The following is a 22,900-nucleotide window of genomic DNA, read 5'->3' on the forward strand; positions in this document are numbered from 1 at the left end:
CCCTAACCCCCTAACCCTACTTGATAAAATCATCGTAACAATTTGCACTTACTTTTATTAAGTAAATTTTACTCCATGCATTACTAAGTTCAGTTCACAAGCAGTAAAATTTACTTAATAAAAGTAAGTGCAAATTGTTACAATAATTTTATCAAGTAAATACACCAGTTATTTTTTTTTCAGTGTACCACATATAACTAAAAAAAAATTGCTAAATCACCTGTCTTTAAAATTACGCATAATGCTATTTGTAAGAGTGGGATTTTGGACACAGTTCTTTTTGAGCCTGTTTAGTATCTTTGGTTGAAAAAGTACTTACTTGTAGCACCAGGCTGTTACAGCCAGAATGAGGGCGAGGAAGAGGATGGACCCTACAATGGCGCTGATGACGATGTTGGTACTGGTAATGCCTGAAGTACAGGAGATACATTTGACATTGTAATTCAAACGATTAGAGGAGACTCAAAACCACAGAACACTTCGCAAGGAGAATGTCAGCGGAGAAAAAGAGGGAGACATGGGTTCAACCCCTGCTAATTTTGAGCTCTTTCTATGGGAATTGCAGGGTTCCCATTCAGGGTTAACATGGAAAACTTCACAAGTTCAATCACTAAAGGTGGAGCCGGGATGGTCAGAGGAGGAAGAATCAGGAAATGGCAAGTCATTTACAAGCAAAAAAAAAAACAAAGGAACTCAAATCTAACCTCAAAACTCCGTCATAGACATCAACCTGTCAACAAAGAGTGTGTGGGAAAAAAACAAAAACAAATAAAATATAAAGAATGAATGACAATGAACTATTACCAAAACCCATAAAATAGTCAAACAGCAACATATTAGGAATGGGGTGTTTTGTTGAGTAAATCAAAGAAAAATATGGCTGACAGGAAAAAAGTAGAGACTACACAGTGTTCAGTGCGACCTGAAACAGAGGCTGTGGGTCCCACAATCAGATAGCTGAGAGGCGATGTGGAGTTGCAGTCGTCTCCGGCCCAGCCCAAGTAACACACACACTTCAGTTCATTGCTGCACACCTGCACCCACATCAAATCACACTATATTTCACAAAGAAATGTCAAATCAAACTATAATTCACAAAAATCTGTCTGGGTTTATCCACAGACTATGAATTACACAACATTTAGACGTGTGTGTGTGTGTGTGTGTGTGTGTGTGTGTGTGTGTGTGTGTGTGTGTGTGTTGGCTGGAGGAGGAATGAGTTTGTAATTTTTTAAGTTACTGGTCAACAAATAGTTTAAAATTTGGTAAAATAATATATTAAATTTTAAAAAAAAATTATTTTCACTTTACAGGGCACAGCGTAATTGTTTTCGAGTTCATGGGGTACTTGGTATTTTGAAAAATCATACTATCACCCTCAAGAACCTGTTTTGTTGTCTGTCTGGCTACAGAATATTCCAAGACTACAACTCGCAAGATTATCAAATTGGGTGTGAGGGTGCACCTTGGCCAGAAGAAGAGTTTTTTTTTTTTTTTTTTTTTTTTTTAAAGCGATTGGTCAACAAATTGCCTTAAAATTGGTTAAAATATAGTACAGGTAGTCCCAAGGTTACAAACGAGTTTTATTCCGACACTGGCGACGTAGCCCGGATTTCTGCGTAAATCGGAATTAACCCTTTAAAAAACCATAAATACCCCCTAAATCTCAAAGTAACTATCCTAAAACATGTATTATACGTCATATTAATATAATAAAGTCAAAATGGCGGACGGGACACTGTTACACGACTAGGGATGGGAATCGAGAACCGGTTCCGTGTGTTTCAATTCAATGGAATCGTTTGGCAATTTATCGAACGATTCTCTTATAGATTCCAACCAGTATGATTTACGTCACGCAACTTATGCATGTTACACACATTCGATTCAGCAAGTAAGAGTACGTTAGTACTCAAAGAGAGACCACTCATCTAGTATAATCTGAAGCGTCGTCGCCGAGTGATTTTTCATTGATTTTCACAGGCCACGTCATTATTCATGAGACTACTTAAAGAAATGGGGATTTGTAGGGTTGTTCCGATCATGTTTTTTTGCTCCCGATCCGATCCCGATCATTTTAGTTTGAGTATCTGCCGATTCCGATATTTCCCGATCCGATTGCTTTTTTTTGCTCCCGATTCAATTCCAATCATTCCCGATAATTTTTCCCGATCATATACATTTTGGCAATGCATTAAGAAAAAAATGAATAAAACTCGGACGAATATGTACATTCAACATATAGTACATAAGTACTGTATTTATTTGTTATGACAATAAATCCTCAAGATGGCATTTACATTATTAACACATTTCTGTGAGAGGGATCCACGGATAGAAAGATTTGTGACCTAGTATATTGTGACTGAATATTGCCATCTAGTGTATTTGTTCAGCTTTCAGTAAATGATACTGCAGCCATGCCATAATGCATGATGGGAAGTAAAACCATGACTGTGTGTCGTGCTACCAATGGATATATCTTCTCTGCTTTGAGAAATATGTTAAGGTTTAAAGACAAAGATCAGTTGCAACATTGCTTCCCCACATTGTTTCCCATGATATTTCTAATCATTGGGAGAGGGGAGTGCAAGGTTTTAGCCAATTGAAGAAATGCTCCAAAGGCTGCCAAAATTCACGGTACTCATTTTGCGCTGCTTTTTATCTCTCTATATAAGTAAAACGGTGTCATTACAAATTGAGCGCGACAATGAGTGAGAAGGTCGTGCAGCGCTTATATTAATAGCGGTAAATATTTTAAAGTGACACATTTTTTAATAAATCAATTGCCATTGTTATCGGGATATTTTTGATAACCCTACCTTAAGCCTAAACTAAAGACTCTGGATGAGTGTAACATATTATGTCTGTAACGTTAAATACAATTAGAAAACGATTTAATTAAAATATATATATATATATATATATTAAAAAAAGGCATGGCCGATATTTTTTTGCCGAATCCGATACTTTGAAAATGATGTGATCGGACCCGATCGATCGGCATCTCTAGATTTGTCCAAAAAAAAGTCTTTTAATGGGTCTATCGTATTCCTCGTCGAATACTCTATAAGAAAACATATATGCATCTAAAATAATCCTAAACGATTTTATTAGCAATTTTAAAACTCCTGTTAGAAAGGTTCCTTGGGTATGCGTTCCAATAGCAACCAGTCAGTTACCTCCTGTTATTGTCCTACGTAACACGCGCTGCGTATTCTGGGACCGAGAATAGACTTAAGGTGCGCATTTTGAGCAGAGTGCGGCCACTTGGTAAGATGTGTTCGAGGAATTGTTCATCCGTGTGCGTCCATGAACCAATGTAAGTATTTTCTCTTCATGTCATGAAGATCTTATGATAAGTTAGAGCCGTTATCAGCGCGACTGTTTCGTGTTTTTACTGTTATGTCGCGTTTAGAGCGTTTTTTAACATTCTATTCGTGTTGCACATTTATGTTTAGAGGGAATGTGTTAGTTTAGCATCTTAAGATGATGTTGTACATCCATATTAGTGCAAAGTGCTTAGTTTTCGCCACTTTATGGCCAAGATAACCGCACGTGCATGCAGCATGCTTCAAGGTTGTGCGCGCACACTCGCGCCCCCCCACCTTTGTGTTCATTATACAGTGCGAGTCATGTATGCGTGTTATTGACTGCTTTACAGTCAATTTGCATTGTTTATTGCATCAGCACTAATATATAATTTTCTTTCCTTTCAGAACCACACATATACCCCCACATTCCAGTCTTCTTCCACACACATACAAATACATCAACATCTTTCCATGCATGCTCTCATCTGCTCATTGAGTGATTCTCATATCAAGTGCTATTGCCTGTATATAGTTGTGCTGTTGCCATGTTGGGTTAAATGTGCCAAAGACCAACTCCACTCTCCGCTCCTTGTGTTCTAACTGGCACTCCGCAGCGAATGAACCATAAAACATATTGAACGCAGAACCTCATACAATCCATTAGCCAAAATTAAAATCGATAAGAGAATCGATAAAGAATTGAATCGTTAAGCAATATCAATAATGTAATCGGAATCGTAAAAATCATATCAATTCCCATCCCTATACACTAGGGGTCACCAACGGCAGAACCGCGGAAATTAACTTTGGCGTGTGCCCCTTAACACACCAATATCCCTGTCTACTCTAGATATAATACTACAGGATAGAATGTCGTCACAGAAATCCATTGATTGGACTGCTAGCAGTACATCTTGTTTGGTATATCTATGTGCGCTTGTCCTCGATAATGATGTATAACGTAGGGCGGGCGCATCACATTTGTTCCCAGAAATAATTAGCCCCCACACTAGAATGACTAAAAAACCTACGTCTTTGGACAGATTTTTTACGGCAAGATGAGCCTACAACCTCGAAAAAAACAACATCTATGCTACTTCTCAATCACTAAAGACCCACAAACTGCGAAGGAGTGGATTCGTGACCCTATGTGAATAAACCGAGTGATTCGAGCATGTCTGTGCAAAAGGAATATCAGCTTTTAGAGATCGCAAATCACGGCATACTTAAACATACATTTGGGACAACAACTCTACCGAGGTTCTGGATTAAAGTCATTTCGGAATGTCCTGACATTGCCAGGAGAGCACTGAAAACTGTGCTACAATTTCCAACATCGTGTTTTGTGAAGCGGGCTTTTCTCACTCTCCCATCTCGGGACCATCTCGTCTCAATGAAGCAAGCTTAGGCCTCCCACTGATTCAGCGGGTGAGTTGTATTTTCCCTGCACTTAACACAGTTGAGCTAAAAACAAAATTTTATTTTATATTTGCTGTATTTTTCTGCCGCACATTGCCGGTGTTCTGACAAATTTGACATGCGCGTAAGGTAAAAAATGACCGCGAATGCAGCGATTCCAAAGTACACACTACAAACTTTCTTTAAAGTTAGGAATATTAACTTACGTTTCCCATGTTAGCTGCACACAACAACTGCACGCAGCTCTCTCACTTAACGACTTTGCCGTGTCATTAAGCATTCATTTACGCCATTTTCGTGCTGAACATGTATGTTTATGATGTAAATATTTTTTTAGCACTGTTGGATAACATTGAGAGTCCAACTGAATATAAAAGATGGCTTTTTTCACTGCCACAAAAGCTTAGGGAGCAAAATTTTATAAGGGTGCATAATTTGACAGAACGCCAGTCCGTGAAAAAAAGACCCCAATCACACCAATCCGTGGTGCAAAAAAAGGTTGGGGATCCCTGCTATACACGACACAATAATAAAAAAAAAAACAACAACAAAAAAAAACGACTGAAGACAAAAAGGCGGATGAGACTCCGGTGTGTAAAGTCCAAATCACCTAAGTTATCATAACCCGGAGACTACCTGTAATATGAGAACTCAAAGAGTTTTTGTTGTCACTGTCTAAGCGACAGTGATTTTTTTCCATCTTTTGGGGTACTCATGGCTTATTTGGTATCTTTAAAAGTCAGTCTACAATTCACAAGAATCTGTCTTAGTGTTTGTCTGTCTAGCTTTATTTGGAGACTATAACTTGCTGTCAGGAATGCCGGGCAGGCAGGTGTGTGTGGACCCAAACGCAGGAAAAGTGAAGCGAGGCAAAAAAGGCGGTGCAAATATGATTTACATAAGGCTGACAGAAAAAACAAAGTACAAACCAAAACTGAGTTGATCCCAAAAAACACAGTAGCAAACAAAAACTCAGGTTACAAACAAAAGGCTGGGTATCAAAAAACTTACTGAGGCAGAGAAACACAAGGGCTGTGACGTAGGAACGAGCAAGCATTGACACTGGCATGAACGAGGATATTGACGTTGACAGAGACTCTGGCATTTACAATGACGCAACAACGAGTGAAAGGACACTGGGTGCTTATATACACAAATGCAGACAAGGGGTAACGAGACAACGAGGAACAGCTGGGTAATACAGGAGGATGCACTAGGAGCAGGTACACCAGGTGAAATCAATGGGTAATCACAGGGACAAGTCACACTAGGAAAAAACCAACACAAAACCTAACAGTTGCAAAGTCGTCACACTTGGCGTGACGGTGCGTTTTGTCTAGATGAAAATAATTTTGCATGTGTATTATTAAAAAAAACTGATGAATGAGAAGCAACGCTACCTCTATCTGCATAAAATGGGTGAACGTATATTCTAGTCATAATGTACTAATTCGCAACCAATCAATCATTTAATGGATATGGAGTTACATGTTTGTTGTCATGCTAAGCGACAGTGAAATATCCAGCATTATCTGAAAAAGTGAGCTACGTACATGGAACAATTCACGTTGTGTTTTTATTCGCGACAATGGCACTGAAGCGTGACCATTAGTATCGATAATGGACTTTTGCTTTAACGTGTTGGTGAGCTGTACCCCGTGTCCTGAGCAGATGACTGTGTCTGTGGTTCCAGGGCAGGTGCTGAAGTTGAATTGCTGGACAGGGATACACTTGCGGTTGAAACAGATACTGTCAGTTCCGCAGGCTGTGCCGTCCTCCACGTAGCCCAGGTCGGTGTCGCCGTCAATCAGCACGTGGCCACCACTAACACACACAAACATTGTCAATTTGAAAGTTAGGTCTATTTTGGTGTTCTGGCGATATGTGAGCAACTACTGCATACCTGCAGTCTAGAGAGGCGCTGTGTCTTGCCACAGAGAAGGAGGTCAAGCCTGTCGGCAGGTCTCCCAGTCGTGGGGTAGGGGAGATGTTGGAGCACAGTAGGTAGCCGCAGTGAACGTCTCTGGTAAACACAAGTGTCAGTGGATTATTATATGTGCAGGTCAGAGTCACACACGTATGCCAAAAGCAGGAACTTACTGCTTGTTACACTGGATCCACGTGTCTTTGTCCTTCCCACAGTTGCCCTTCTCAGTGCCCTCAATGTTGAGCTTCTCGTAGCAGTACTTGTCCGCCGCCGTGGCTTCTGAAGGGTAAGGTATGGGAGAAAGAGGTTGGTTGTCACAATTTTTACTCCTTATGATGACTATTTTCTGCATGGAATCAAATGTTTATTTTTTTAAATCAATTATCTTAATAAATAATGAACATTAACGGGAATACTGTACTTTATAATGTTACCATTGAATTAGAACATGTTTACAATGTTGAACAGAACACATTCAGGTTAGTAATGCAGAGACCGATGGAGGGGCAGGTGCTCATAGATGAAAGGGGCACATGAACAAGAATTTAATACACCTTACAACATAACTTCTTTTTTAAGCAGCTTCACAGTATGTGTGAAGTGACTGTGACAGACTTTAATTGAGAGGGGGGGAGTAATGAATAGAAATCAACACTGTCATCAACACTTTCTGGCTGTGACTCAGTCGGTCTTTGCCTCTTTTCTTCCTTTAACCTCTATACCAAAACTTACTTCCTCAACTTTGTTGTTCATCTGAGAACAAACCACATCAGATGGTCACTGAGCCAACATCAGCACAGTTTTTTCAAAACTATGATTTCATTATTATCTATATCTGACAACTCTAGCACCTAATAATTAATAAAGTAATAACATAAAGTGTTACAGAATAATAACATTGTAATTGTGTTTATAATTTATGGACTTTATAACTGAATATCCTTGCAAACTGTGTTATTCCTACCTATTCTGCTCTTCACCCAGCTGATGAGGAATCCACTGTCTTTAGCAGCCTCATCCAGCTCCTTTTTTTTTTTTTTTTAAATCTCTCAAAATTCCTTTCCTTACGAGGCATGTCTACATAATGAAATATAAATCTTAACTTTAAACAACCAGATTCTGGCTTTTACTTTTAAAGCATTTTTTTGGAGTTTTTTTGAGTTTCAAATTTATTTTTGCATTCAAACACATTTTTTTTTCATTGAAGCGACTTTTTTTTGGGTTGAATAATATGAATAATAAAGACACAAATCTACCTCCATATGGCTCCGCCCAGGGGATACATTTTTTGACTGGGGTAACTACATTGGCATGACACCGGCGGGCGTACCAAATTCAATGGATGACGATCTTGCCGATAAGTATTGCTTGAGAAAATGCTCATCGTCAACTTATTATTTTAAATATTCTTGTAAGTTAAATTTATTGCTGACACTGCGTTTTGGGGTCATCAACATGTTGTGCCCCCCCTGCCCCAAAAGTCAAAGTCCGCCTATGCTTAAAATAAAGTATCGGTAATTGCCTCTTATCTCTCTCAGTGATGTGACACTTAACAGTAAAGACATTTTAGATTTTTTTTTTTAACTGCCGCATTTCTGATGATTTCGATACGGATATCACGCAACACAGCCTTTTGATGGTCGAGTTATATTAAGTGTGACAACCAACTCATGTGAAAACCAACCCAGTTGTCCCCTACACGATACACACATTTGATCGTGTGACTCATGTACCAAATGCATTTTAATTGACGGACTTAAGAACATGCATCATGTATGTACTGGCTGAAACAAAAATATTCAACTTACTCTCTCCCCAAATGTACTTGCACTGTTTGTCTTTTGTTTTACATCTCCCATTGAAGCAGCGCCCCTAAAAGAGAGTGGGATAGCAACTCTTGAGCATGAGGACTATTGTGATAAAATTTCAAAACTGATGAGAATTTATAGGAAGGTCTCACCTGGTCTTTCTCGCACGTGTAACCATCCATCTTATGCACATTTGGTGGACACTGTCAAAACAAAATATGTTCACACACAAATTCTTTGTCACACAGTTGACAGAGAGGAAGAGCTTGAGCTACCTGGCTGGAGTTTCCCGTGCAGTTTTCGGGTATGTCACAGTCATTCACCGCATCCCGGCACACAACCCCCATGAATTCCATCTGTGGGAGCATCGGAATGACATTGTGATGTACAATCGGCAACTTCAAAAAGAAGCGTTTGGAGTGATTTGTTTCCAACCTGGCAGTTGTTGCAGCAGAGCCCATCGCTACATTTCGAGCCTTGAGTCAGAGTACACTTTTTACAGCAATTCTCTCCCTCTCGTGCACACTCCTGTTAAAAGGCAGCAGCTTTTAAAATGAGTACATCATGTACCACAACTTTTGGACTATAAGGCACACCTGACCATAAGCTGCCACCCACCAAATTTGACAAGTAAATGGCTTTTGTTCATAGATAAGCCACACTGGACTATAAGCCGCAGCTGTCCTCACTATATAATGGGATAATTACACCAAAAGATATTAACCAGTAACAGTTTATTTGATAGTCGCATCATTAGACCGTGACAAGACCCAATGACCACCATAAAGCTTTGAACCAATTGGCTGCAAAGCTTCATTGCTTCAAGAAGGTTCATTTGGCCATCACTGCTCCCGTAGAGACAGTCATCCTTTTCTGCCACCTGCTGTCAACACTGTTGTCATCCAACATGCCTCCTAGCATGCATTGCAGCGCTACTGGCAAATTATCAAATTTTTGAATGGATGTAAAATACCCGAGCTGGACATAAATGGGGTGAGTGACATATTTGCCGGATGATACTTAATGACAGCTGTCATTAGCTTTCATTCATTTCTATGATAGTGTCATGTCATAATTATGATGGTCTCATAATAGTCTTATAGTGCCACTGTCAAAAAAAGTGTTACCAAATACCATATGTAACTATTAATGAAACAAGTGGAACAGTAACTGAAGAATTAATTAGCACAGAACATTCATTTTGATTGTTATTTATATCTATAACGCTGCAATGCATGCTAGGAGGCATGTTCGGGGATAAGTGTTGACAGCAGGTGGCAGCAGAGGTTGACTGTCTCCCTTAAGGGAGCAGTGATGGCCGAATGAAGCTTCTTAAAGCAATGATGGTTCATGGAGGTTCATTTGGTCTTATGGCAGTCTTATGACACTGCTGTCAAATAAAGTGTTACCTATTACCCCAAATAAATAAACAAATAAGCCGCACTAGACTATAAACCACAAGATTCAAAATGAGGGAAAAAGTAGCACTTTATAGTCCAAAAAATTTCATTTTTAACACTTCATCAGACAACTGTGTATGTAATTAGGATAATTGAATAATTGGGCCAAATAAATAAAATAAACTCAAATAAACTCAACTTACCAATGGGCTGCCACAGTCGCACTCCTCCCCTGGCTCCACGAAGCCATTACCACATTGAGGAGGGTCCAGCAGCTGAAGGACAAACAGAATTTGTAAAATGCCACATCCATCTCAAATTTTGATTTTTATCTAAAAGGATAACTTTCAGCCGTCTATGTAGTGAATCTGAGCAGGGAAAGAGAGAACTGTACTGAGGATTGGACATACTTTGAGAGGCTTGTTGAACAGACAGGTTCCGCCACCACTGCTTAGGAAGTTGTGGTATTCCTCCACGTTGCAGTCGGTGAACCTCTTGGGCAGGTGGAAGCTGTTCAGCACAACCACAGCATGAGGGGCCAGTACCATAAATGTAATCTCTTGTTAGAAATTAAGAGGAGATGCTTTCTATGACTTTCTATGATAGTTTGTAATTACAGTGATCCCTTGTTTTTCGCAGTTAATGGGGACCAAAACCCACCGCAAATTTTTTTTTCGTGTATGTGTGTTCAATGTATTTATTCAGATTTAGCATCGGAAAGAGCTACATACAGGTATAAGACATGTTTTTTCCTCCAAGTATAATTAAAAATATATATATTATAATAAATGGTTTTTAAGCACTTCAAATGTAATAATTATAAGTTTTAAACATGTTACTGTCCCACCGAAATATTTTTAAACAAAAATAAAATACTATAGTAGAAAAATTCTTGGCTTTATTAAATGCTTCATTGAGTTAATCCACTCAAATCCTCTCACTTACACACAATGAGTTGCCACAGCACGTGTTTAACAAGTTAAACGATGATTGATGCATGCGGCGCTTTTGAAGTTTGTGATTCTGGCAAGATCAAACACAAACATCTCTCAACATTGTTAACTTTAATAAGCAAATCCAGTGCAGTTCTGCAGTGCCTGACAAACAAAGAGTAGGGAAAGGGAGGGAGGGAGCTACAGTGAGACTACGAGATCGGCTCGGGACAGCTCATATGTATTTTATTTTTTTTTTAATTGAAAGAAAAATCCGCGATGGACTGAGGGCGTGAAGTTTGAAGGGCGAAGTACAGGGATCACTGTATTATAGATATAGGACCATAACTAGTTTTGTACGATACTCAAGTGATTCTATAATAAGTGTCTTAGTCAGAAAAAAATACCTTTTGGATGTGTAAGACTGTCATTTGAACATTTAATGTATAACCTCATCCATTTTATGTGGTTTTCATCAATACTCTAAAGAATGTAAACCTGCACCAGCGTGACATCTCAAGTACTTTAACATATTGTCTTTAATCTAATCTACAACTGCCCTACAATAACTCACTGAAAGCTCAGCCAGAGACAGATCAACAGAGAGTGTCCCGGTATTGATATTGATGTGGAAGCACACTATAATATTATTCAGCTTTGATTCCTCTGATTGTGATACAGATTTGAACATGTTATATGCCCACTCAGGGTTGATATCAAAGATGACATAATGAAAAAAAACACACATTCACACACGCATACACACACTGTAGATAAACCTGCAAAAATAGAACACTGAGTAGAGTTATGCTGTTTAGACATGCAGGCGCTGTAAGGTAAAAAGAAGCTAGCGTCAATGGACATGACTGAGGTCGCTCCTTGGAAACATTGAAGTGTCTGAAATACCACTGAGTCAATTTTGACAGAGAGCAGATGACAGAGTGCTCTGTCACATGACCTCTTCACATGATAAAATAGCATGCGGGTATACTATAATGTACTGTTTGTGTTAAGGAAACCCAATCAAGAGGGATGTGGACAAGTTGTTACAAGTTGAGTCATTTATGGTGAGACTGACATTGCAGACAGTATCAATCGACTGCACATGGACGAGACGAGAGATGAAAATGATGAATAGACCAATATGAAGCTCCCTTGGAAAGTACAGGATTTCCGCAAATAGTGGCTAAACTGCAGGAGGTCAGGAACAGATTTCGGGGGCTATTAAAGAATAACCATACACAGTCGCGCCTTCAAATGGTGGATGCGACTAACGGGATTATGAAGATATGTGCTGTTGTTTGACAGTTTTTTTCTTGTGAGCAAAAATCTAATATATACAGTGGGAAAACAAGTATTTGATACACTGCCGATTTTGCTGGTTTTCCCACTTGCAAGCCATGTAGAGGTCTGTAATTTGTATCATAAATTCTCTTCAACTGTGAGGGATGGAATCTAATACAAAAATCCAGGAAATCACATTGTATAATTTTTAAATAATAAATTTGTATTTAACTGCATGAAATAAGTATTTGATACATTACCAACTAGTAAATATTTCGGCTCTTAGTTCTTTTTTAAGAACCCCTCTTGTTCTCCACTCATTACCAGAAGTAACTGCACCTGTTTGAACTTGTTACCTGTATAAAAGACACCTGTTCACATGCTCAGACAAACAAACTCCAACCTCTCCACAATGGCCAAGACCAACGAGCTGTGTAAGGACATCAGGGATAAAATAATAGACCTGCACAAGGCTGGGATGGGCTACAGGAAAATAAGCAAGCAGCTTGGTGAGAAGGTAACAACTGTTGGAGCGATTATTAGAAGTTCATTGACGGTCAATCTGCCTCGTTCTGGGGCTCCATGCAAGATCTCACCTCCTGGGGTGTCACTGATCATGAGGAAGGTGAGGGATCAGCCCAGAACTACACGGCAGGACCTGGTCAATGACCTGAAGAGAGCTGGAACCACGGTCTCGAAGAAAACCATCGGAAACACATTACGCCGTAATGGATTAAAATCGTACAGCGCACGCAAGGTCCCGCTGCTGAAGTCAGTGCATGTCCAGACACGTCTGAAGTTTGCCATCTGGATGATCCAGAGGAGCAATGGGAGAAGGTCATGTGGTCGGATGAGACCAAAATTGAACTTTTTGGTCTAAACTCGGCTCGTCGTGTTTGGAGGAAAAAGAAGGATGAGTACAACCCCAAGAACACCATCCCAACCTTGAAACATGGAGGAGGAAACATCATTTTTTGGGGCTGCTTCTCTGCCAAGGGTACAGGATGACTGCATCGTATTGAGGGGAGGATGGATGGGGCTATGTATCGCCAGATCTTGGCTGACAACCTCCTTCTTTCAGTGAGAGCCCTGAAGATGGGTCGTGGCTGGGCCTTCCAGCATGACAACGACCCAAAGCACACAGCCAAGGCAACTAAAGAGTGGCTCCGTAAGAAGCATCTTAAGGTCCTGGAGTGGCCTAGCCAGTCACCAGATCTAAACCCGATAGAAAATCTATGGAGGGAGCTGAAAAGTCCGTGTTGCCCGGCAGCAGCCCCGAAACTTGAAGGCTCTGGAGAAGATCTGCATGGAGGAGTGGGCCAAAATCTCTGCTGCGGTGTGTGCAAACCTTGTCAAGGACTACAGAAAACGTTTGGTATCTGTAATAGCAAACAAAGGTTTCTGTACCAAATATTAAGTTCGATTTTTGTGATGTATCAAATACTTATTTCATGCAATTAAATGCAAATTTATTATTTAAAAATCATACAACGAGATTTTGTTTTTTTGTATTGGATTCCGTCCCTCACAGTTGATGAGAACTTATGATACAAATTACAGACCTCTACATGCTTTGCAAGTGGGAAAACCAGCAAAATCGGCAGTGTATCAAATACTTGTTCTCCTCACTGTAAGCACTGTACGTGGCAGTGAACTTAACTAACTTGACAAGAAGCAACAATTTGGCAGTGAGTGAACAATTCTTGAAAAAAGAGGCACCTTTAAGCTTTTAATTGCCACCACTTGTAAGAAGTTGACTGTCAAACTAAACATATAGAAAATAACATTTAACCACCACATAGCTTTTTCTTCAAAAAGCTTTAACAAACAATGAAAAACACTTCATGTAGCAGATATTACAACACAAATGGTGGAGCAACACATGTTAGCAGATAATATAACAGAAAACATGATTATAAATTTTTATTTAACCTATTTATTGCTACTGACAGTGTTAGGCATCAAATCCGTTTGAACTGTGATGCCTGGGATTCAGCGAGCATGTTTCTCTGCCATTGACAACACTCGACGTCCAATTCAACGTGACTTGGGGGCTGGCAGCGATCGAATCAGCAGTGTGTGTTGATATCAACACACCACTGTATTAAAATGTCTATCTCGTGAAAATAAAATAAAAATAACTTTTACTGCGAGCTACAGGAAATGATAAAAATAATAAAGAAAATAAGTCTCGCAGCTCTCTGGTAACCAACGTAACCATGGACACAGACAAGGAATTTTTGTTAAGCAACTATAATGACTTACTTACTTACTTACTAATATCTACTTTTGCTACGTATACACTAGGAGGGATTATGGCCTTAAATGTGTAATTAGTTAGGCCATACAGCATGTCGGCTTCACGAATCTGCCTCTCATGTGTGCAAGAACTTACATGGATAAATTAGCCGGCTAATATTACCCACCGGTTAATATGGACTGCTGTCTCTGTACAACAATCGGATTCAAAGGAAGTGACGTCATGCCGTCACCATTTTTAGTGCGGCATGACTACGTCGTAAACAATGGAGGCGGATGATATAGACGTGACATTCCTGCTCGTCTTTTCTTTTCTACACATTTTTTCTTGAACCTTCAAACTACGTTGCAAGAATATGCTTCAATACAGTGCTCATTTGTGGTCCTCCCATCGCGGATTACACGGAGATGAGCGTTTTCTTACAGAGCTTGTCTACCGCGTTAAGTCTCCGATCAGCCAGCTGCGGGGCTGGCCCCTCCCAATTCAATGCCGATCGAACATGAGTATATAAAAATAAGTAGAGGAAAATTGGACCCTGAAAAGTTAACTGCGTGGTAACCCCAGTCAAAGAGGTGCGCGATCATTTTTTTCATGACATTTCTGCATGTCAAAACTGTCGCCACTTCCAGGATCGCCAGTTATGCACAAGCACTCCTGGTTGCGGCTTCCAGGAAATATACACAGTGCCACACCATATGTTTCTATTTGTTATTTTCCAAGTGGTGAGAGCACAACTGAGTATCGATTGTAACGATGTCAGGCCTTAGTTGTTTTTTAAAATTTATTTCAATCACAACTCAGCGACTGCTCAAAAAAGTCGATCGTGCTCTCCCTTCACTTTCGCTCCCGCATGACGCGTTCAATTGCGTTCACAAAAAAAAAAAAAACTGTGATCACAAAATGGAGTTCCCGACACCTGGTCTAAAAGGTGTAGTAATTTCAAAATTTCCCGCCGGCGAGTAATGAGTTTCCGGTTCAGAGATAAACCACGCGGGCAATGACGTAACACATGAGGTTACTCCTTTCTATGCATGCGTAGTTTGCGCAAATGCAGGCATACCTTGCAGAAGCGGGGGGCCTTAAACGTAGTGCGGACACGTATAAAAATAGTTGGCAAAATACCCTGGAGAAAGTTATCCGTCTAAGTGTAGACGCAGCCTTTGTCACTGAAGGTTATCCACTGACGGTGATAGTACATTCACCGACAATGCGTTCGATGACAGTGTGAATGGTAGAGTGAGCGGTTGTAATGCCCTGTGGCTGACTGGCGACAAGTCCACAGTGAAGTCTTTACACCCAAGTCAGCTGGGATAGGCTCATGATTAATAGGATAAATGTACAAATTAAAGATGCACCGATACCGATACTGGTATCGGTAGGGGGCGCCGATCCAGCCCGAAATGGAGGTATCGGTATCGGCGAGTACCAACAAAGACGGCACCGATACCATTTACCGGTCCAATATTATAACATTTGACCGCAGCCTTTTTTTTTTCCTCCTGGCGCTCACTACACTCTGTCTCTGTGTTGTGTGATGACACGTGAACATCAAGCAACTATCGCTATTGGCCTGCTCCAGACCAATGAGAGCGGGCCAATAGCCACTCCTAACCAATGACAAGGCCGCTTTTTCATATGGAGGAAACACAAACCAGGAGTAATGGCGGCGGTCGGGAAGTATTTCAAAATAGAAATCCCGTCGATTAAAATCAATGACTGCATGCAAGATTTGCGGCCTGAAAGTTTCGAGATGTGGAATTAAATTGGCCAATTTCAATACCTCGAACCTGATAAAACATTTGGAGACGAAATGTGAACGAACACAACGAGTTTGAGCCTGCAAGAGCAGGAGTGGTATCCAGAGGAAGGGCGCTGGACCGGAGCAACAATCTCTGGTCAGTTCATGACGTCTATTTTACTTTTATTGTGTTTCACTGAAAGAAATGCCGCAGTAATTTGGGAACTGTTTCCAAAATAGGGTTGCCACCTTTCAGAAATAGAAATAAGGGACTCCCCCCTCCCGAAAAAAGGACGCTAAAAGAGAGACGGGATGCTGTGGTCAATTATTATTACTTATAATTGTTAGCGTCTGCAAATGCGGAAACAAGGTTGGAACTCGAAGCAGAAAACAAGTGGGGGATATGTACAAGGGCTTAATGATTGCAAACAAAAAATAACACGCGATCGCGGGATAGAAGAAATAACAAAAGGAGTCCGTGACAGCAGGTCGACGGAGCTCAATACTACAAACTCGAAGGTTAACTAAGACGATAGGCAGCGAGCCAAAAAGCCAAAATAAAAACACTCAAATACCTGCACAGGGTATAGGTTTACAAACGAGAGCAGCACACTAACAGAAAAAAACCCAATGCAGGGGCGTAACAGGCAAATGTAGCGAGACTATAGTGCGAGATGTCAAATGGCGATCAGCAAGGCAAAATACCTTTGAGATCACCCGTGCTTAAATGCTGCGCTGATGAGCCTGCATTGGATTCAGGTGCGACGTCAGGAAAGCCCCCATGACCAGCCCAGCAACAAGACACACTCTAACCAGCAGCAGAATGTGACAATAATATCATGAAAGTTGCACTGTTTGGCCTTTGAGAGGTTTAAAAAGGTTTATTCAGTTCATTCTGAGTTTATTATTATGAATTTACTTTTACTTTCTTACTGTTGGGCTAGCATTATACATGTTTTATTAATTTCATAAATGTAGCTCTATTTTGGCCTTTGAGAGCCAAAGGTTTATTGAACTATTGTCTACTAGGGTTTAGTAGACTATTGTACTACACTTTGTACTAGTCTTTTTCCTATTTTGCAAAGGTAAGCAACAGCCTGACAAAGTCTTGATAGCAATGATTTCACATCCAATTATGTAGCTCTTTGGGAAACAAAAGAATATATATATATATATATAAACGGGGTGATATCGGTATGGTATCGGTATCGGCCGATACTGCACAGCCAGGTATTGGTATCGGTATCGGGGCCAAAAAATGGTATCGGTGCAACACTAGTACAAATGGATTTTTCCATTATGGAATTGTCTCGGGGTATTGCATCTATAAAAGAGGGGCAGCCACTATTTGAGGAAATACCGAAAATAAAGCTCAACTGAGTCTCCACTGATTTTAATAACCAAATAATACATGTACAGTCAGGCCACACCATTAGGTACACCTGCACAAGCTGATGAGATCCAGCACAAATCCATCGAAAACTCATCCAAAACAAATATGATAATGATTTTGAGTTTTGATTGACACTGGTAGAGAGGTATTCACTTAACAACAGGCCCATTTTTCAATATTAGAGAGGTGTTTGTACTGTAACTACTGCCACCGTTTCTGTAACACGACGCATGAAAAAACAAGCCTATAGTTGAATGAATACTTTTCCATCAGTTTCATCAGAACCCAGCCGTGCTATGTTTTAAAGGCGGAATATTTATGCTGGATCTTATAGAAGATTAGGTATCTCTAATGAAGTATCCACTTAGTGTAAAATACAATAATAGATGAAAGTTACTGTTCAATAAGATGCCAAATACAGACAGTATATACAAAAGGCACATCAGACTGTATTCTTTCACATCATTTGAACAAAAATAGAAGTTTGGTTGTGATGGCTGACAACCGTTCTGCCAAGGCTGTTGTTCAGAAGAGCACAAGCAATGTTCTAGCCAAGCTTCTGCTCACCTGCTGTCCCATTTGGGATAGAGCGGGAATGCAAGACACATTTAAGAGGGGGGAGTGTTCATCTTTACAAAAACAAACTACAAAAAATTACAATGACATTTGGAAAGAACACTATATTTGCAGGAACTTTACCATAAAACAACAAAAGAACAGAGCATAATCATGTTCTAATAGATACTGTCGGGTTGCAGCAATGCTGATATGCAAAAATGACTGCTAACATTGTAATATTATTGTGTTTTTGGATGACCACTTAATATCTTTATGAGCATTTTTACTTACCCAGCATCACCCATGATGCAGCCTGACCAACGATCTTCACACTTGCACTCCCCTGAAGAAAAACAAAATTAATTTAAAAAAATTAAAAAGTGCTAATAGCACTAAGTGTTCGATCATCAAAATGACCTGAGTGATTACTGTAATTTTCGGACCATATCTGACTATTATTAAGATACTATTACTATTTCTTTTTTATTTTATTTTTTTATTATTTGTCTAATCTATTGCTGTACTGTTGGACCTTGGACCTTGAGTCTTAATACAATCTATCTATCTATCTATCTATTTCCCATGTTGTGAATCCTGCTATTTATAATCCAATGTGACTTATTTATCTATTTTTGCAGTCTAATAAACTGCATGTCTTTTGGTTTAAATATATCGTAGTCAGAGGTTAGTAGCAACACGTTACATTTATTCTGTTACCATTACTTGAGTAACTTTTGGAGAAAAATTCTACTTCTAAGAAGAGTTGTCCGATAATGACTTTTTAACTGATAACCGATATCCCGATATTCTCCAAAAATCCGATATATGCAGTCGTGTACTTCACATATTATGGCTAATTGTGTTGTGATGCCCCACTGGATGCTTTAGTAATAATAAATGTAACAACCTCAAGGTTTTCTAAATAAACAAGCAGTGAAAAATAAAAGAACTTCAACTGAAAGGAAAGTGCCTAAATTGCACCATTATGTTTATTGTTGAAATCAAAATAGTGCAAATATCAGTTTTGGGGGATTAATTGCAAGTACAAAGTGCCAAAAAGGCACTTCCATATGAATATTGTCCTGAAACCAATAATAAAAAACCGATATCGATATAATCCGATTTCATTTTAAAATTCCTTTATCGGCCAATATTATCGGCCACCATTTAATATCAGACGACTCTATTTCTAGGATAAGTTTTACCATACCATTGTTTTTACTTTACTTGAGTAGCTTTGTGAAGAAGAAACTCTTACGCCGATACTTTGGGCTACATTGGAGTCATTACATTTTTTTCCTTAATTCTACAGTTAGATTTTACTTTATTTTTGTCAGAGATGCCTCAGTGTTAGTCAAATTTTTCTTTTATCCCAGGAAATAGTTATAGGTGGTTTAAATACTTGCCATGTTTCGGCGAATACTTCCGCCTTCATCAGAGAGTCACTGGTGTTGGTGTGACGGGTCTCTATCAGCTGATGGATGAAGGCGGAAGTCATGCCCTCTGCTGACTTTTCACTCTTTGAGGATGCTGTTCCAGGTCGTAGAGCGTGTGTACGCCCCCTTGTCCCTGTTATGGGTCCTCGGGGCCCGCTAGCGGATCTCAATGGCCTCCCCCATCCAGCGCTGATGTTCTTCGGTACGGATGACTCTGGCCTTTTCCCAGTCCATGATGTGGTGTTCCCTTTTACAATGATCGGCGGTAGCTGATTTGTGATGTTCCTGTTGTGTTTGTTCTTTTATTGCCCTTGTTTGTCTCATTGTTGTCTCCTTTTCACATTCCTTCTTGTTTTCTGTTTGTCTTGTAATGAAGCTCCTCCCCGTCTCCCCGCATGATGCATGATTTGCATGGAATTTCATATAAGGAGTTACATTGTTTTGTGGGTGGATTTTGTCCTTTGGGTGGACCAAAATCTGGCAGAGTGTTGTGTGTGGTTTAACCGGTGTGTTTATGTGGTATTTTTTCATGACTCTTTCGATACGTTTCGTGACTCCTCTCACGTACGGCAAGGTCACCATATCTCTGTGTTCTTGTATCGTCTGTTTTGTCTTTCCCCCTGTGTTGTGTTGTTCTTATTTTTAACCTGTCCGCACCTTTTGCTATGGCCCACTGTGGATACTGACACATTTTTAGTGCATGTTGTATATCTTTTTCTTCCTGTGTTCTGTCATACGGGTCCGTTATTATTGCCATATGTTCATGTAGTGTTCTGACTACCCACCGTTTGTGGATAGTGGGGTGTTCAGATGTCCATAGGAGGTATTGTTAGATGTGTGTGGGTTTCCTGTGTACTTTTAATGTGATGTCGTCATTGTCTGTTTGATGTATGTTTACGTCCAGAAAGGCTATAGATTGATCCGTTTCTTCTGCATGGGTGAATTTGATGCTGCTGGTGGTGTCTATGGTGACTCGCCTGTCAATCTGACAGGTGAGTCACGCCTTCATCCATCAGCTGACAAAGACGCATCACAGCAACACCAGTGACTCTCTGATGAAGGCGGAGGTGTTCGCCGAAACGTGTCAAGTATATAAACCACCTATAACTATTGTCTGGGATGAAAGAAAAATTCGACTAATACTAGATATAAATGTAGACAAAATGAACTCAATACAACTATGCCTACAGTGGCTCTTCCAGTTTTAGCACTGAGATGTCGCAACAATACTCATATGAGACCATTATGCCAATCAACGTACCAATACAGTCACATGACTACACACAAGCTTGCAGTCAGAAGTCACGCAATAACACAATAAAACCAGAGATTTGATTGTTTTAATCATGGTAAGAAATACGTTTTTTCCACTAGAGGGTGTTCAGGCTCTTTGGACATGTGATGTTTTATTTCTGTAGATTTGTCTAGCCAAAATTCCATGATTTTTGTGTATTGGCCTAATATGGTCATGTAAAAGGTTATGTACAATATAATAGTAACTATTTATATTGATGACGTTGTGCTGTGAAAAAAAGATATACCATTTTTTATGTGTAAATAGAGCACCGTACCATTCATGATCCTCTTCTTGTCCGAGAAAATGCCAATGTTATGAGCGAGGGACTGAGCCAGATTTATGGCCATCACATCTGATTTTCCATACTGATAAAGGCACACAAATGGACAACAACAAAAATATTAAATTAGTTGGGCCAGGGACGATCACAAATCATCCCTCATACAGCGCTATGAGAACAGAAAATTCCGATCAGATGCAGTTAGTAAGAAGGTTACCTCATTTACGCCTCCCCCTTTGGTGAGAGAGCAAACTCCTCCCATGTAGGAAGCACCGCCCCAGTCACTGTGAAAATGGTTCCCCCTAATAAGAGCAGCACAGCAGAATTTAATAGGATTTTGTACAAAAAGTACTCGTTGGTAGTGTAATTAGTGTGAAAATTAGCGTATTTTCCGCACTATAAGGTGCATCTAAAAGCCCTCCGTTTTATCAAAAGCCGACAGTGCGCCTTATAATCAGATGCGCCTTGTATACGGATCAATATTGTTTAATCATGACATGACATTCCCTTTAGTGTAGCTTCATCTAGTGGTTGCATTAAGCTACTACTGTAATTTTGGACTTTTAAGGCGCACCTGGCTATAAACCGCCACTCACCAAATTTGACACGAAAACGGCATTTATTCATCGATAAGCCGCACCGGACCATAAGACGTATTTGTCTTCATTGTAATATGGGATATTTAAACCAAAAGATATTAACCGGTAACACTGTATTTGACAGCGGCATCATAAGACCATCAAAATTATGACATGACACTGTCATGAGCATTTATGAATGCTTATGACAAATGCCCTTTAGTGTCATCCGGTAAATTATCCCAGGTTTGAATGGATGTAAAAGATCCAAACTGAACATAAATAGAGTTAGTGACAAAATTTCCCGGATGACACTTAATGAAATCTGTCATAAACATTCATTAATGCCCGTGACAGTGTCATGTCACAATTGTGACGGTCTTATGACAGTCTTATGGCACCACTGTCAAATAAAGTGTTACCTATTAACCCTACTAAATCAACAAATAAGCTGCACTGGACTATAAACTGCAGGATTCAAAATGACGGAAAAAAGGAGCGTCTTATAGTCCGAAAATTACGGTACAACAACAACAGGGTGAACCAAAAACAGCTTTTTAACAATCCAATAAAACCACGAGTGATGGAAGAAAAATATTTTATTCATAGTAATTAGAACCTTAAAACATGCCATTTCCGAAACAATTATGGAATCTTCATTTAAAATTTGTCCTTTAAACAACGTCCTCCTGCATGAAGGCATACTTGAAATCTGCTGTTGACCACTTTAAAAACAAAAACGGGAATTTTAGCATATAGGCAGACAACTGGCAGCACTTGAGCAAGTAAACAGTGTGCCATTTTAGTAACTATGGCGAGTTCAGGTTGAAATTCAGTATTCCAGCTCAGATGAGGAATCAATGAGGAATCTCAACAGCACATTTCAAGAATGCATTCGTACAGGAGGACGCCATTTAAAGAAAGTAATTTTTTAAAAAGTGAAAATTCCATCACTGTCTCTTAATTTGCATGTTTTAAGGTTTCAATTACTATACAGTATTTTTTTCCAGCACTCTTGGTTTTTTTGGATTGCTAAAAAGTTCCACTTTTTGGATCACCCTGTATATGGATCAAAATTTGGTTACTAATGTCATGATATTTCCTTTAACGCAGCTCCATCTAGTGGATGCATAACACAACCAAACCACCACTACTACTACTACTAATGCGCCTTATAATGCGGCGCACCCTATATATGAAAACAGTTATAAAATAGGCCATTCATTGAAGGTGCATCATATACTCCAATGCGTATAATACTGTGGAAAATATGGTA

At 39.6% G+C, this 22,900-nt stretch overlaps 1 protein-coding gene across 3 annotated transcripts in view; it reads right to left on the reverse strand.

The window, feature by feature from the left end:
• Positions 1-22,900, reverse strand: part of adam22 (ADAM metallopeptidase domain 22) — a 133,693-nt gene that overhangs the window by 19,561 nt on the left and 91,232 nt on the right. For all 3 annotated transcript variants that reach the window (XM_057833949.1, XM_057833948.1, XM_057833950.1), the window contains 14 exons: positions 21,264-21,348; positions 21,041-21,131; positions 18,325-18,376; positions 10,279-10,378; positions 10,072-10,143; positions 8,904-8,996; positions 8,744-8,824; positions 8,621-8,671; positions 8,469-8,532; positions 6,834-6,939; positions 6,637-6,756; positions 6,389-6,557; positions 923-1,034; positions 320-410 (listed from right to left, as the gene is read on the reverse strand). In XM_057833949.1, coding sequence (XP_057689932.1) covers positions 320-410; positions 923-1,034; positions 6,389-6,557; positions 6,637-6,756; positions 6,834-6,939; positions 8,469-8,532; positions 8,621-8,671; positions 8,744-8,824; positions 8,904-8,996; positions 10,072-10,143; positions 10,279-10,378; positions 18,325-18,376; positions 21,041-21,131; positions 21,264-21,348 — 1,287 coding nt within the window. The remainder of the gene's footprint in view (positions 1-319; positions 411-922; positions 1,035-6,388; positions 6,558-6,636; positions 6,757-6,833; positions 6,940-8,468; positions 8,533-8,620; positions 8,672-8,743; positions 8,825-8,903; positions 8,997-10,071; positions 10,144-10,278; positions 10,379-18,324; positions 18,377-21,040; positions 21,132-21,263; positions 21,349-22,900) is intronic.

Source organism: Corythoichthys intestinalis, chromosome 4 (assembly GCF_030265065.1).
Source record: "Corythoichthys intestinalis isolate RoL2023-P3 chromosome 4, ASM3026506v1, whole genome shotgun sequence".
NCBI lineage: Eukaryota > Metazoa > Chordata > Actinopteri > Syngnathiformes > Syngnathidae > Corythoichthys > Corythoichthys intestinalis.